At 58.5% G+C, this 16,293-nt stretch overlaps 1 protein-coding gene across 1 annotated transcript in view; it reads left to right on the top strand.

The window, feature by feature from the left end:
* Nucleotides 1–15,965, top strand: part of LOC140902279 (immunoglobulin superfamily member 1-like) — a 68,086-nt gene extending 52,121 nt beyond the window's left edge. The window contains 7 exon segments of the mRNA XM_073322202.1: nt 6,771–7,061; nt 8,653–8,943; nt 10,634–10,765; nt 12,292–12,319; nt 12,795–12,844; nt 13,491–13,528; nt 13,796–15,965. Coding sequence (XP_073178303.1) covers nt 6,771–7,061; nt 8,653–8,943; nt 10,634–10,765; nt 12,292–12,319; nt 12,795–12,844; nt 13,491–13,528; nt 13,796–13,951 — 986 coding nt within the window. The 3' untranslated portion in view covers nt 13,952–15,965.
* The last annotated feature ends 328 nt before the right edge of the window (nt 15,966–16,293 follow it).

Genomic DNA, 16,293 nt, shown 5'->3' with positions numbered 1-16,293 from the left:
GGGGGCGTTTCTTGGCTTTTCCTTGGTTTTTCCAATGGTTTGCATGCAGAGTAGGTGGGATTCAGTTTCCCTGAGTGTTACTGGTTTCACGAGGTGATGGGAGAGGGAGTTTATTGGTACAGAGGACGTGCAACGGAACTTGGGACCCCGGCCAATGCCCTGGAGAATGGAGACCCCAGCGACTGGTGACCTGGTGACCGGGAGGCCCAGCTCAGGAGTCACAGCTGGTCCGGCCAGTGAAAGGACAATGGGCTGTGAAGAGAGGACCCTGGTGACCTGACCAGCCGGTTCCAGCCAGAGGACAGAAGAGGGGAGAGGGGGCCCAGGTGACCCTGTTTACCTGGAGAGAAGACAATGGGCAGAGGGGGGCTTGGGGCCGGTGAGATCAGATGCCCAGCTGGGAAGCAGGGGGGCTCGGGGCTGGAGGGAGGGAGCAGGCAGAGCCTACCTGGATGCAGGGGAGACTGGGATGTGCTGTGCTGGGGGAGGCCAGGCCTGAGGCCCAGAGAGTTTCCTGTGCTGGGTTCAGATGCTCAATAAACCCTCCTGTGTTACGCTGGCTGAGAGTCGCTCCGGGCTAGGGAACGGGGGGCATTATTCCCTCTGGGAGTGGGGATCCCGGGGGTCCAGAGCAAGTGGACTCCCTGAGGGGTCCCATGGCAGGAGACAGGTGTGCTAAGGCTCAGAGAGGTGCGGTTCCAGGAGGCGGAGGGGCGTAACCCCCAAGAGAGAGTGGACCCCCGAGAAGGGTTGTCACACTGAAGGGGGTTTTCACCAGGGACCGTACGGGGCTGAGAGTGGACATGACCTGGGAGTCCATGACACACCCCATAATTCATTATGGAAATATGCTTATGAATGTATATTTGACATAACTGGAATATGTTTTATGCTACTGTCACGGAGTCCCCGGGCGATACTCTGGAACTGCTCCCCATGAAGCCAGTCAGGACTCTGGGGCAGTCGCCTTCCTGTGAGCAGCCTGTCTGCAGGACACACAGCTCCCCCGGCTCCACCTTCCTGGGTCTGACCTCGGAGCATTCAGCATCCTCTGCCCCTCCGTGCGCTTCCCACAGCGAGTCCGCCCAGGCGGGGTCCTGGGGAAGCCAGAGGGTCCTGCCCCCCAACTTCGCAGTCAGACGTGACTCTCAGCCAGCCAGTAAAACAGAGGTTTATTAGACGACAGGAACATGGTCTAACACAGATCTTGTAGGTGCAGAGAACCAGACCCCTCAGCTGGGTCCATTTTGGGGGGCAGTGAGCCAGACAACCCTGTCTGCCCTTCACTTCATGTCCCAGCCAGCCCCAAACTGAAACTCCCTCCAGCCCCTCCTCCTCTGGGCTTTGTCCCTTTCCCTGGCCAGGAGGGCACCTGATTCCTTTGTTCTCCAACCCTTTAGCTCTCACCTTGCAGGGGGGAAGGGCCCAGGCCATCAGTTGCCAAGAAACAGGGTGTCGGCCATTCTCTGTGTCCAGACCCCTGCCCACACCTGCCCTCTAGGGCTCTGAAACGATCCTACACCCTTATCCCACCCCCTAGATACTTAAGAACTGCCTAGAACTTTGTTCTGTCTGTTATTACTTGGAACCACTTAAATCCTACTTTTTGTATTTAATAAAATCACTTTTTACTTATTAACCCAGAGTATGTATTAATACCGAGCCTGGGGGGGTGGAAACAGCTGTGCATGTCTCTCTGTGTTATAGAGGGCGAACAGTTTATGAGTTTACCCTGTATAAGCTTTATCTAGGGTAAAACGGATTTATTTGGGGTTTGGACCCCATTGGGAACGGGGCATCTGGGTGTTGGAGACAGGAACACTTCTTAATCTGTTTTCAGTTAAGCCTGCAGCTTTTGTGGGACGTTGTTCAGACCTGGGTCTTGATTTGCAACAGGATAGCGTGTCTGGCTCAAACTAGGCAGGGTTGTGGAGTCCCAAATTGGCAGGGAAAGCAGGGGCAGAAGACGTCTCAGCAAATCAGTTGGCAGTCCCACGGGGGTTTCCTGTGATCCAACCCATCACGGGGGGGGGCAGGATTGTTCCTGCCCCCAGGTTGAGGCGTTGGCCATCTTAGCCAGGGGCCAGCATGGCTGCCCTGTGAGGGCTGCAGGGGGCGAGGGGGCGGCCATGTTAACTGAGGGCAGCCAGGTGTCCCTTCCCTACAACGGGGAGGTCAGGGGGGTGGGGGGCAGAACAGGGGACAGGACATGGGGCATGAGGGGCACAACGGGGGATGAGGGGATAGGGGACAGGGCAGAACTAGGAAGGCGAGGGCCATGATGGGGTGGACGTGAGGGAACTACAGGCTGGGGGAGACAGAATGGGGGAGGGGACGCAGGCCAGGGGGCAGAATAGGGGGGCTGAGGGGCCCAATGCCTGAATGTCGGGGGGGGGGTGAAGGGCAAATGAGCTGGGGAGCCAGAGCTGGGGCATCTGCCGGGGGGGGCCAGTTTCTCTTGAGCTCTGTCCCCGTGATCTTGCCCCCTCCCCTTTCTGGGGGGCTGGTCAGCTCTCTCCCATCCCCTGTGTCCCTTTCGCAGCATCCTGAGGGGGGAGAGGGAAACTCTGCTCAGCTGTCGACCCGCTATGAGCTCTGCCCTAGGCCCTGAGCTGTGCAGACCCGCTGACCCAGGGATGGGCTGGGGAAGGGACATGGGGCCTTTCACCTCTAGGGGGCTGGCTCAAATCTGTGTCCTTTTTCTCTAAGTACCAGATCCCACCCCCCCAACCAGAGCCAGGGAGAGAACCCAGGAGTCCTGGCTCCCAGCCCGTCCCGCCCAATCACTAGACCCCATTCCCCTCCCCGAACTGTGGTGTATAACAGGGTAGCTGCATCAGGTTTATAAAAAAATTCCTCAGGCATGCAGGAGTGAAATGAGGAAGGCCAAATCACACCTGGAGTTGCAGCTAGCAAGAGATGTTAAGAGTAACAAGAAGGGTTTCTTCAGGTATGTTAGCAACAAGAAGAAAGTCAAGGAACGTGTGGGCCCCTTAACGAATGAGGGAGGCAACCTAGTGACAGAGGATGTGGAAAAAGCTAATGTACTCAATGCTTTTTTTGCCTCTGTCTTCACAAACAAGGTCAGCTCCCAGACTGTTGCCCTGGGCAGCACAGCATGGGGAGGAGGTGACCAGCCCTCTGTGGAGAAAGAAGCGGTTCGGGACTATTTAGAAAAGCTGGACGAGCACAAGTCCATGGGACCAGACGAGTTGCATCCGAGAGTGCTGAAGGAGTTGGCAGATGTGATTCAGAGCCATTGGCCATTATCTTTGAAAACTCATGGCGATCGGGGGAGTCCCGGACGCCTGGAAAAAGGCTAATGTAGTGCCAATCTTTCAAAAAGGGAAGGAGGAGGATCCTGGGAACTACAGGCCAGTCAGCCTCACCTCAGTCCCCGGAAAAATCATGGAGCAGGTCCTCAAGGAATCAATTCTGAAGCACTTAGAGGAGAGGAAAGTGATCAGGAACAGTCAGCATGGATTCACCAAGGGCAAGTTGTGCCTGACTAATCTAATTGCCTTCTGTGACGAGATAACTGGCTCTGTGGATGAGGGGAAAGCAGTGGACGTGTTGTTCCTTGACTTTAGCAAAGCTTTTGACATGGTTTCCCACAGTATTCTTGCCAGCAAGTTAAAGAAATATGGGTTGGATGAATGGACTACAAGGTGGATAGAAAGCTGGCTAGATTGTCAGGCTCAACGGGTAGTGATCATTGGCTCCAAGTCTAGTTGGCAGCCGGTATCAAGTGGAGTGCTCCAAGGGTCGGTCCTGGGGCCGGTTTTGTTCAATATCTTCATAAATGATCTGGAGGATGGTGTGGATTGCACTCTCAGCAAGTTTGCGGATGACACTAAACTTGGAGGAGAGGTAGATACACTGAAGGGCAGGGATAGGATACAGAGGGACCTAGACAAATTAGAGGATTGGGCCAAAAGAAATCTGATGAGGTTCAACAAGGACAAGTGCAGAGTCCTGCACTTAGGATGGAAGAATCCCATGCACCGCTACAGACTAGGGACCGAATGGCTAGGCAGCAGTTCTGCAGAAAAGACCTAGGGGTTACAGTGGACGAGAAGCTGGATATGAGTCAACAGTGTGCCCTTGTTGCCAAGAAGACCAATGGCATTTTGGGATGTATATGTAGGGGCATTGCCAGCAGATAGAGGGACGTGATCGTTCCCCTCTATTTGACATTGGTGAGGCCTCATCTGGAGGACTGTGTTGAGTTTTGGGCCCCACACTACAAGAAGGATGTGGAAAAATTGGAAAGAGTCCAGCGGAGGGCAACAAAAATGATGAGGGGACTGGAACACATGACTTATGAGGAGAGGCTGAGGGAACTGGGATTGTTTAGTCTGCGGAAGAGAAGAATGAGGGGGGATTTGATAGCTGCTTTCAACTACCTGAAAGGGGGTTCCAAAGAGGATGGATCTAGACTGTTCTCAGTGGTAGCTGATGACAGAACAAGGAGCAATGGTCTCAAGTTGCAGTGGAGGATGTTTAGGTTGGATATTAGGAAAAACTTTTTCACTAGGAGGGTGGTGAAGCACTGGAATGCGTTATCTAGGGAGGTGGTGGAATCTCCTTCCTTGGAAGTTTTTAAGGTCAGGCTTGACAAAGCCCTGGCTGAGATGATTTAGTTGGGGATCAGTCCTGCTTTGAGCAGGGGGTTGGACGAGATGACCTCCTGAGGGCCCTTCCAACCTGATATTCTATGATTCAGAGTTTCACTGGCAGTACCAGAAACAGGACGCGAGCGCCGGCTCTGGGCAGACTTCCCCTTTCACGGATTTATCGGCTGTTCCTTTAACAACTCAGGATCTACATTTATTCCTTCCTCCCCCACTCACGGGGACCGGAAACCACAACCCCTCCCAGCCACCCGTCCCATCTCTGTGCCACGTCACTGGGCGAAGACTAGATTCTGCAGCGACACGATCTGAGAAGGAGTTTGGCCAGGCCCCTCCACTCTCATGCTCCAGGGTGGGTCAGGAAGGAATCTCTGCCCTGCTTCATGGGAGAGGGCCACTCCGTGGGGGGCACTGTGTGTGTATGGGGGAAGCCTTCCTCTGCTCTGAGCTGCTTCTCCAGGGAGGCTAGATGGGCCTGTTGGAAAAGGTCAGGGCAACATGGGCACCTTTTGTTGCCTCCTGAGATTGCCCCGCTCCCAGCTGGTCCCCGGACTGGGCAGCTCCCATGTGGGGCTGGGAGATCATGGCGGGGTGGGGCCAGGCAGCTGCAGGAGGGGATGTGGTTTGCTGGGCGTGGCAGGGAGCTGGCTTTGCTCTGACCGTGGTAGATTTGAGGAGGAGAGTTCAGAGAAACAATCTGATGGGGAAGAAAGGGGCTGAACACATCACGGGGTTCCTGGGGCTGCAGCCCCTGGTGCTGTTCCTCATTCCGCTCGCACTCGGGCCTCAGGCTGGGTGGAGCTGGGCACTGGGGCGTTGGTGGCAGCGCTGAGGGGCCCCCCACTTCCCCATCATGGTGTCTGCTCTCACCGTCCTCCTTGGTGAGTATCGGCCACAGCCAGGGCGTGTGGCCACGGTGGGGATCTGAGACCAGGGAGTGTGCCCATGGGGGGCGGAGGGGCAGATCTGAGACCAGGGTCCAGTTGCTCTGGGATCTGGTTTCTAACAAGCTGTCTCCTCTCCAGGCTGCTGGCTGGCTGGGCGGAGCGGGGCGTTGGGACGTGAGTATCTGTGGGGAATGGGGAAGCTGGGGGAATTTCCACATTAGGGACGAGGGATGTGGGTGAGGGTGAGGGGCACCAGTCCCCCAAAGGGATGATCCTGTCAGACATGTGTTCTCCAGAGGTGGGGACTGAGACCTCGCCCTACTCATCACAGGGATGGGAACCTGTTGGAACAACTGGGGGATTTTGTTAACAAGTTTTCTTGGGGTGCCTGTTCTGGGAGCAGCTTCCTCAAATGACCCATATTTAGACCAGGAACCCCATGTCGCGGAGTGTGGGGGAGTCAGAGCCCTGCACCCCGCACTTCCTGCGGTTCACTGTGACTGTCAGCCAGCCAGTAAAACAGAAGGCTTATTACACGACAGGAACACGGTCTAAGGTCTAAAACAGAGCTTGTATATACACAAAACAGGACCCCTCAGTGGGGTCCTTCTTCGGGGGTGGGGAGCCCAGACCCAGGTTCTGGGCCTCCCCCCTCAGCCGGCTCCAAACTGAAACTCCCTCCAGCCGCCTCCCACAGCCACACACCCCGACCCCTCCTCCAGCCTTGGTCCAGTTTCCTGGGCAGAAGGTGTCACCTGGCCCCAACCCGCTCCTGGGCTCAGGTTGGGAGCTGGCCGTCAAGTATCATCCCGCAGTGAAGTCACACCCTGATATCCCACCATCATCTAGTATCAATGCAGACAGTCAACTAGTAAAACTCCCACGCAACATTACCAGGTTAATATTCTCTACTCCCTACCCCGTCACACCTCGCAGGGTAGATCCCAATTCACCTCCTGACTGCAGTGAAGGAAGGGCCGGATTCTGATCTCAGCGCCCCGGGCTCAATCCGGAGTGACCCCTGACTACAGCGGGGGCTGGGCTGAATTAACCGTGGAGAACTAAAGGAATCAGAGACTGGAAATCTCCTTTCCCCCTGCTGTGTCTCTCCCCTCCCGGGGCCAGGCCTGCATCGCAGGGACAGGCAGGGCTGGGGTGAAAGGCTGGAGCGACAGACGGGCAGAGGATTGCACCAGACGGACGCGGTTTGTGTCACCCCCACTTACTTCCTGTTTGTTTGTAAATCCAGAGGGGTCCTACCCCAAACCCTCCATCTCCATCAGCCCCGGTGGGGTGATCCCCATGGGGGGAAACGTCACCATCTGGTGTTGGCATCAGCGCCTGGGCATGAGGTTCCTCCTCTACAAGGATGGAGACGGGAACCATCTGACGTACACAGACTCTGCTAGTTATGGGGCTGAATTTCCCATCCCCAGCGCCAGACGGGAACACGGGGGCAGCTACACCTGTCGTTATAGCCACAGAACAGGACCAACTGCCTACTCGGTGCCCAGCGACCCCGTGCAGATCATTGTAGCAGGTGAGGGGCTCAGCCCGGCACCTCGGCTCCCAGCCCCACACCCGGCCAGGCCCCCAGGGGGTCTCAGCAAAACCTGGTGCCCAGCAGATGGGACGTCCAGCCCAACCAGTGAAGGTTGAGGGGAGGGAGGATATCTTGGCCCTGGATCCCAAGGGAGACCCTGACCCTGTCTCTACCCCATCGCTGATGCTCCCTGCTGGGGACAGGGTCTGTCTCACGCCCCATGAGGGACTCGGCTGGGATCAACTTTCCCATCCCCAAAGTGAGCTGGGCAGACGGAGGCAGCTACACATGCTATTATCCCCCCGACTCGGATCCCGACACCCGGTCGGAGCCCAGCGACCCCATGGAGTCGGTGGAAGCAGGTGCGGGGCCCGGCTCAGTGTCTCCGCTCCGAGCCTTAGGCCCAGCCAGACCCTTGTCCCAGCAGAGGGGACACCCACCGGGACCGAGTCACTGGGGGGTTCCCCAGCCACAGGGGAGAAGCAGCTGCTGGAGATTTGGGGCTGAGGAAGGGGGGACCCCTGCCCCCAGGGGGAGCTGCAGAGCAGGGGGGACCTTTCGCAGGCAACACCTCAGTTAGGGGGTGATGGGCAGAGCTGAAGGTTATAAACCTCAGTGGATAGTAGAGACTTACACAGTCCCCTACAAGTCAGGGGTGGGACTGTGCACAGAACCCAAGAGTCCTGGCCCCCAGCCATCCCCTCCCCCACTCTAACCAGGCTATGATCAGGGCCCCTTTGTGCCAGGTGCTGCATAAACACAGAGTGAAGAGACGGTCTCTGCCCCTGGGAGCGCACTAAGGAAAGTGAATCTGTCTGTGCCTCAGTTTCGCCATGTAGAATGGAGATAATGACACCTCCCTGCCTCCCAGGGGGCTGACTCCCTTCCTGTGTGGGGCTCAGGCCCTGTGGTGCCAGGCGCCAGAGACCAGCCCGTGAGTCGCTCTGTGCTGTGGGGGAGTGGGGGTGGGGTGGCGCAGACACAGTGAACGAGGCAGGGATCACACACAGCATATGAGGACCCCAACAACTCGGCTGCCGAGGCCCCATGTCTGTGGGGCTGGGAGCCCAGCTCGCAGGGCCGGGATTCTGGGTCAGGGGGACTCTGGGATCTGGGAAAGAATCTCTGCCAGGGGGCCCCTGGATCTGCCCGCGCTGGGGCCGGCTGGGGAATCATAGAAGATCAGGGTTGGAAGAGGCCTCAGGAGGTTCTAGTCCAACCCCCTGCTCAAAGCAGGACCAACTAAATCATCCCAGCCGAGGTGTTGTCAAGCCGGGCCTTAGAAACCTCTAAGGAAGGAGATTCCACCACCTCCCTAGGGAACCCCTTCCAGTGCCTCACCACCCTCCTAGTGAAATAGTGTTTCCTAATATCCAACCTAAACCTCCCCCACTGCAACCTGAGACCATCGCTCCTTGTTCTGTCATCTGCCCCCACTGAGAACAGCCCAGCTCCATCCTCTTTGGAGCCCCCTTCAGGGAGTTGAAGGCTGCTATCAAATCCCCCCTCACTCTTCTCTTCTGCAGCTGGAGGCCGGGGCTGGGTGGGTGCCCGGGTCTGGCTCTCACAGCCTGTCTCCTGTGTGCAGATCCCAGCCTGCCCAGACCCTCCATCTCTCTGAGCCCCACTGGGGTCACCGCCCCAGGGGCAGACGTCACCATCCGGTGTCGGGGGCAGAGCCGGGACGTGAGGTTCTTCCTGCACAAGGCTGGAGACCTGAACCCGCCGCGACACATGGACCCTGCTGGGGACGGGGCCAAGTTCCGCATCCCCACCGTGGGCCGGCAGCACGGAGGGAGCTACGGCTGCAGCTACCGGCCCCGGTCAGAGCCCTTCGTCTCCTCGCAGCCCAGCCACCCCGTGCAGCTGGTGGTAGCAGGTGAGGGGCCCGGCTCCACGTCCCCGCTCCCAGCCGGACCCTCAGAAGGTCGGCACCCAGATGGGATGCTCAGAGCCAGGCTCTGCCCAGAGCCCTAGGACTCGCCTGGACAGGGAGCGGGGACAGTGTCACAGGGGGGTTCCCCAGCCAGGGGGGAGCAGCAGCTCCTGGAGATTTGGTGCCAAGGGAGGGGGGATCCCTGTCCCCAGGGGCAGCTGCACAGCAGGGGCCTTTCCCAGGGGATGCTCCCCCAGCTGCCCCCGAACTGGGGACACACAGAGGAGTCAGGGCCCAGGGGCTGCCCAGCCGGCACCGTCCCCAGCAACAAACCCCCCTCCCCGGGACTGACGGTAACGATCGATGCTGAGTCACGCGCAGAGGTGAATTAACATTTCCTGGGGCCCTGGGCCAGAGCAAGGGGCATCCCTCTGCACCCCTTCCACCTGCATCCCTCTCCTGTCCCGCCTCCTCGGCCTGTGGCCCCGCCCACAGCCCCACCCCTTTCTCTCCCTTCCCCAGGGCCCCGCCCCTATTCCACGCACGGTCCCGCCCCATTCCGTCCCCCTACTGCAGCCCCACAACCCATTTGCTACTTTCTAACCCCCCGACCCCAACTGCAGCCCCAAGACTGGAGAAGCTCTGTCCCCTCACCCCGGCCCAGGGGCGCAGCGGGGAGTGAGAGTCCCCCAGCCCCGAGGCAGTGGCGGGTAGCGAGAGCTCCTCCCGTCCCAGGGCTGCAACGGAGGTCTCGGTGCTAAGGCTTCCCCTGCCACCACCACCCTGTGCTTCTGAGAGGAGCAGGGTCGGGCTGCTGGGGCTTCTCCCGTCCTGCTCGCCCGGCGGCCAGGGCTCTGGGGCCCCCCACTTGGCTGCGGCCTCTGGGCACTGGCCCCATAGGCCCAGTGGCTGATCCACCACTGGTTGCAGAGGGTACAGGGAGATCTCTGAGTCGGTGTTTCAGCCCCTCCCTGACAGACGCTGGTTCTATTCCCGCAGGGGGAACCCACCTGACCCAGCCTGGAGCAGCTCCCACCCACGCAGGCAGGGCGGGGTCAGGTACCGGGCTGGCGATGGGAATCTATTGAGTCACAATAGACGGAGGCTGTTCACGGGGGCAGTGACTCCCCCCCACCAATGGTTTTGGGAGGGGAGCGAAGCCTCCTGCTCAAACACGAACCTACCACTAATGAGGCAGCCAGAGGCTTCCTCTGGGGGCAGCTGGGCCCATCAGTGGCCATGGAGAGGGGTGCCCTGGAGCTCCCTGCGAAGCAGCCAGGAGCAGCCAGCATGGGAGGCGGGATACCGGGCTAGATGGGCCTGTTGGCCTGAGTCGGTGTGGCCATGAGGAAAGGGGTGAAATGCCTTAGAAATGATGGCCAGGCTGGATCAGACAGGGCCTGCTAGCACCATGCTGGGGTAACGGGGCCAACCCTGACTGATGGGGAGAGCGCCCCGTACTAAGCTCCCTGCCCTCTGCAGCCCAGCGCTCCCTAGCGCTACAAATCCCCCAAACCTTGCTTGCTCTGACCCCACTTGATGCTCTGGGGCCCCTGACATCCTCCCCATAGAATTTTTGGCTCCCTCTGCCCTGCGGTGTCCCAGCCCCTTGGGTGCCACCTGGGGTAGGAGGGGGCATGGGGGGGAATAGATCAGCCGCTCCCGGCACTCACGGCCCGCTGCTGTTTCCCAGGTGGATCCAAATCGCCGGCACCTTCAGGTCTGACCAGCCCCATCATCGCTGGGATGAGCGCAGCAGCCGCTGTCCTCCTCCTCCTCCTCCTCCTCCTCGTGGCCTTCCTCTGCTTCAGAAAAACCCGAGACAGTGAGTGCTCTGCCCAGCGAGGGAAGGGTTAAACCTGCCTGTCACGGAGTGTGGGGGAGTCCAGGCCCTGCACCCCTCTTCCTGGGATCCACTGAGACTCTCAGCCAGCCAGTAAAACAGAAGGTTTATTGGACAACAGGAACACAGTCCAAAACAGAGCTTGCGGGTACAACCAGGACCCCTCAGTCAAGTCCTTCTGGGGGAGCAGGGAGCTTAGACCCCAGCCCTGGAGTTCCCTGCGTTCCTCCACCCAGCCCCAAACTGAAACTAAACCCACCCAGCAGGCTCTGTCCTGCAGCCTCCGTCCACATTCCTGGGCAGAGGTGTCACCTCCCCCTCCCCCTCCTGGCTCAGTTACAGGCTCTCAGGTCTCCCATCCCCAGGGCACATTCCCAGGTCAACAGAATCATAGAATATCAGGGTTGGAAGGGACCCCTGAAGGTCATCTAGTCCAACCCCCTGCTCGAAGCAGGACCAATTCCCAGTTAAATCATCCCAGCCAGGGCTTTGTCAAGCCTGACCTTAAAAACCTCTAAGGAAGGAGATTCTACCACCTCCCTTGGTAACGCATTCCAGTGTTTCACCACCCTCTTAGTGAAAAAGTTTTTCCTAATATCCAATCTAAACCTCCCCCACTGCAACTTGAGACCATTACTCCTCGTTCTGTCATCTGCTACCATTGAGAACAGTCTAGAGCCATCCTCTTTGGAACCCCCTTTCAGGTAGTTGAAAGCAGCTATCAAATCCCCCCTCATTCTTCTCTTCTGCAGGCTAAACAATCCCAGCTCCCTCAGCCTCTCCTCATAACTCATGTGTTCCAGTCCCCTCATCATTTTTGTTGCCCTTCGCTGGACTCTCTCCAATTTATCCACATCCTTCTTGAAGTGTGGGGCCCAAAACTGGACACAGTACTCCAGATGAGGCCTCACCAATGTCGAATAGAGGGGAACGATCACGTCCCTTGATCTGCTCGCTATGCCCCTACTTATACATCCCAAAATGTATACACTGTCACATCCTCACACTGCCACTAAGCAGGGCGGGATGGGGTCACGGCTTGGATGGGGGACTGTGCCGGGAAAGCCCAGGAGCAGGGGTCGTGGATCAGCAGGGGGCGCTGCGTGAGTAATCCCTGGACACACACAGCTGTCCCACCCCAGAGGTAGCTGCATCTCAGCACCAGGCGAGGGGTCCCTGTATAACGAGCCACTGACGCTGTGCCTCTCAGGTACCTGGGGAGCTGACCTATGGATCAATTTTGTTATAACGAGTCACTAACGAGGGAGGATTGGGGACAGGAAAAGCCCCCCCCCCGAGTTAATCTGCCCCTCCCGCTGGCGCATATTATGGTGTTGTGCTGCCCCCTGCTGGTTCATCCCACCCCAGCAGGGATCCAGGCTCAGCCCCAGCAGCAGAGGGGACCCCTCCCTGGCACCCTCATCCCTGCTGCCCTGTGGGGGGTGAGTGGCCGGTGCTGGGATCAGGGGATCGGCTCATGGGGGATTCTGGTTTGTGTCCCTCTGCAGGAAAAGGAGCCGCACCGAGACCGAGGAGGTAGGAACCCCGGCCCCTCCCGCTCCTGATCAACCTGCCTCGGTCACAGGACTCCTGGGTTCTCTCCCTGGCTCTGTGGGGGGACGGGATTGGGAGCCAGGACCCCTCAGAGATTACTTGGGCCTGCTGACAGTGGAGGGGCACAACCCCAGAACAGCTGGAGTCACACACCCCCCCGAAAGCAGTGACCCCCCCCCCCCCGTGCAGCTCCCAGCTGTTCCTCTGCACCTGCCTCTGCCCCTCCCTGTCCAGCACAGCTCCCCAGCTCAGCTGCTCTGCAGGGAGGGGGCCTGGCTGCACCATGTCACAGAGCCACCTGGGGGTGTGTGTCATGTGACCCTGCATGCCCCCCCCTCCAAAGTGTCGCCCCCAGGGTTCAGTGCGAGGCAGGATGGGGGAGCTCTCTGGGTGTGTTGGGGAATCTCCCTGTGGGTGGGGGGATATGACATTTACAGGTAGATTTTCTATCTTTTAGCACCATCCCGTTGGGGATGTTGAAGGCCCCGGCTCAGCAAGACCCCATCTGTGAGTAACACACCAAAGGGGGTACCAGGGAGGGGCAGGACCCCTGGGGAGGGGCAGGGCTTGTGGGGGCTCCACCAATACAGGGCAGGGCCTGATTTACAGCTGCTGCTGCGTGGGACTAAGGAGAGGGTCCCAGAGATAGCTGTTGTCAGCTGAGCTTCTTGCCTGTCTCCCCACCAACTCCCTGGGGGTCACCCTCCCCTCCCCCTCTAGTTCAGGGACTTCCTCTGTGAGCCCCCCATTCTACCCCACCAGGCCTGAGGCTTTGTGTGTCCCCCCTTCACTTCTCCATCGGACCTTCCCAGCCAGTGACCTGTGGGGAATCCCCATCCACTCCTGGCTCCCAGCCCCCTGCTCTAACTGCTAGACCCCACTCTCCTCCCAGGGCTGGGGTGAGAACCCAGGAGTCCTGACTCCCAGCCACCCTGCCCTGCCATAACCCCCTAGACTCTGCTGCCATCTCTGTGCCTCAGTTTTCCTCTCTGTAACACGGGGCTAATGACCATGGCCCATGCTGTGGGGCGGGGGAGGGGCGGCTGTGCCGGTCTCTGAGCCCCCTGGCTGGACATAGGGGGTCGGAGCTAGGTATGGGGCTCTGCTCTGGGCCGGCCGGGGGTGCCGCTCAGCGGGTGTCTCTGTTCTGCAGACTCCTCCGTCGACGAAGGGAAAGAGACACAGACCCTGGTAAGTGTCCCCTGTTCCCCCATGGGGCCTGACCCCAACCTTGACCCACATGGGCCCTACTCACCTTGTCTGGCACACTCAGTATTTTGGGGTGGGGGTTGGGTTGCTGGGAGGGGCTCATGGGATCGCAGCTGGGATTGCAAGTGTGTGTGTGTGTGTCCCTGTCACCCCCTGTGGGAGGGGACAAGCCCTGCTCTGTGTGACTGTGTGTGGGGGGGGGGGGGTTGGTGCACACACGCACACTCCAGTGACTCTCTCCCCTCCCAGCCCCAGGAGCCCGACCCCGGCACCGATGGTCTCACCTACGCCGAGCTGGACTGCCAGGCGCTGCATGCCAAGCCGGGGGGCCCGCCCCCTGCCCCTGAGCCCACCCAGCCCAGCATGTACGCCGTGATTAACGTGAGCTGGGGGGCCCCGCAGTGAGAGCCCCCCACAGCCATGGGGCGCCGGCCCACAGGGCGCCACAGACTCACTGATTTTAAGGCCAGAAGGGTCCATCGTGATCATCTGGTGTGAGCTGCTGCATATCGCAGGCCACAGAGCCTCCCTCGCCCACTCCTGTAGCAGGCCCCTCGCCTCCGGCTGAGTCACTGACGTCCTCAGATCGAGGGCTACAGACTTCGAGTTCCAGAGAATCTACCACTGACACTAGTTGAAACCTGCCAGTGCCCCGCGCCCCAGGCCACAGACGAAGGTGAACCCCCCCAGGGTCTCTGCCAGTCTGACCCGGGGGGGAAATTAGCTCCTGACCCCAGATACAGCGACCGGTTAGACCCTGAGCATGTGGGCAAGACCCTCCAGCCAGACACCTGGGAACGGATCCTCTGTCGTCACTCAGAGCCCTCCCCAGCGGGTGTCCCGTCTCCGGCCGCTGGAGAGATTTGCTGCTAGCAGTCGCGGATCGGCTCCCTGCCGTTGTGGGATGTCTCCTCATCCCGTCCCCTCCAGAAACGTCTCAAGCTCAGTCTTGAAGCCAGGGAGGTCCCTTGGGAGGCTGCTCCAGAACTTCGCTCCTCTGGCGTTGGGCCGTGTCTACACTACAGAGAGTTGTCGGCAAAAGGCGCCACGATGACATCGCTATTGCGCGTTCCCACTGCGCTTCCTCTGCCGGCAGAGCGCGTCCGCCTTTGGTGTGCCACCGTCCACAGCGAGAGCAGTGCATTGTGGGTAGCTGTCCCACCGTGCTCCTCGGCACCTTCTGCAGCTAGGACTTGTGGGCAGGCGGGGTGGATCGCAGCGCGTCGTGGGGGCGGCTCAAGGTCCCGTGGTGCCTTATTTTCTCTCCCAGCATCCCACGCTGTTCCGACTGTGTTTCGTGGCATTTTCCAACGGCCCCTGTTCCCAGGGCGCCAGCCACCCCTGTGCGAAAGGATGGATCCCGCCCGGCTCTCCACTGCTGTGAACGCAGCGCGGCTGGTCAGGCAGTATGTCACGAGCTCCCAGTCTGAACAGGGATCAGAGCTGCCCGAGAGGCTGGGTGCCAGGGAAAGAAACAGCACCAGCTTCCTTCTGGCATCACGGGGCGGCTGCACACGGCGGAGCGTCTCTTTGGGGCTCTGGAAACAAGCGCTGAGTGGTGGGATCACATTGTTATGCAGGTCTGGGACAGGTGACGTGTGTGTGGGAGTGCGCGGGGGTCACATGTCTCCCCCGATTTCTGCCAGGGTGCGAGTTGCCCTGTGCATGGGAAAGGCATCAGCAGCGGGTGCTCCCGCTGAGACCCACTCAGTGTGGCCCAGAGCCAGGAAGTGAGACCCTAGAAGAGTTCAAAAAAAAAAAAAAAAAGAAAGCCAATAGAGAACCATTCTGTGTTCAACAAAGTACTAAAAAACCAAAGGGAAAGTTTAAAAACAGCTTTGACAAGGGAAGGAAATGGTTTTTGTGCTTGTTTCGTTTAAATGAAGATAGTTAAAAGCAGCATTTTTCTTCGGCATAGTCAAGTTTCGAAGCTGTGTGAGGTCAATGGTTAGTTGTAAACCTTTCAGAGAACCATAATGTTTTATTCAGAGTTAGGAACATTTCAGTTACGAACAACCTCCCTTCCCCAGGTGTTTGTAACTCTGAGGCTCTCCTATATTTTGCATCCTGTTACTCTCCAGATTTGTAATAAACAGAGAACCACAAACCACCACCCCCCACAGGCACCCCAAAGCTCCCCAGTCCTCGTGTGTAACACCTGAGTGAGGTGGGATTACTCCGAAACGGGCGCAGGGAGGGAGGGCCCTGCTCTAACCCCTGAACCCCACTCCCCTCCCAGAACTGGGATAGATTCCTGGGTAGATGCTGAGCGGGATGTAATGGTGCCCCAGGGGCCGCCCTCCATTTGTTAAACTTTTCAATACTTTAATTTTTCTTGCATTTGTAGCCCATTTCATGACTTTGATGCAGGATTTGCATTCATGATTTAGCCCTGTCGTATAAGACAATAAATTTGCACACTAGGATCTGTAAATCTGTATTTCTTCATGCCGCAGATAAGAAAAATACCCCCCAAAAATTCATTTCTTCTACACGTATAGAAACGTTTTAATTTTAAGAATAACTGAAATGTACGAATGTCAAGGACTTGACCTGTGCCCCAACCCGTACTAAATAGTGTTACACCAGGTGACAGCCTGAGAACGTCCCCGCTCATCCTTTAGTTCGAAGAGTCGCTTTTCTCACCTTCGCCCGCCCGAACTGAAGTACAGCATCCGAGCGGGAGCCAAGGACTGGCCACTGGCATTTTCAAGCGATAAAATAGCCAGCGATGTCCGTCTCTCATT

The sequence above is a fragment of the Lepidochelys kempii genome, chromosome 23 (genome assembly GCF_965140265.1).
Source record: "Lepidochelys kempii isolate rLepKem1 chromosome 23, rLepKem1.hap2, whole genome shotgun sequence".
NCBI classification, from domain to species: domain Eukaryota; kingdom Metazoa; phylum Chordata; order Testudines; family Cheloniidae; genus Lepidochelys; species Lepidochelys kempii.
This window is presented reverse-complemented; position numbering and strand designations above follow the sequence as displayed.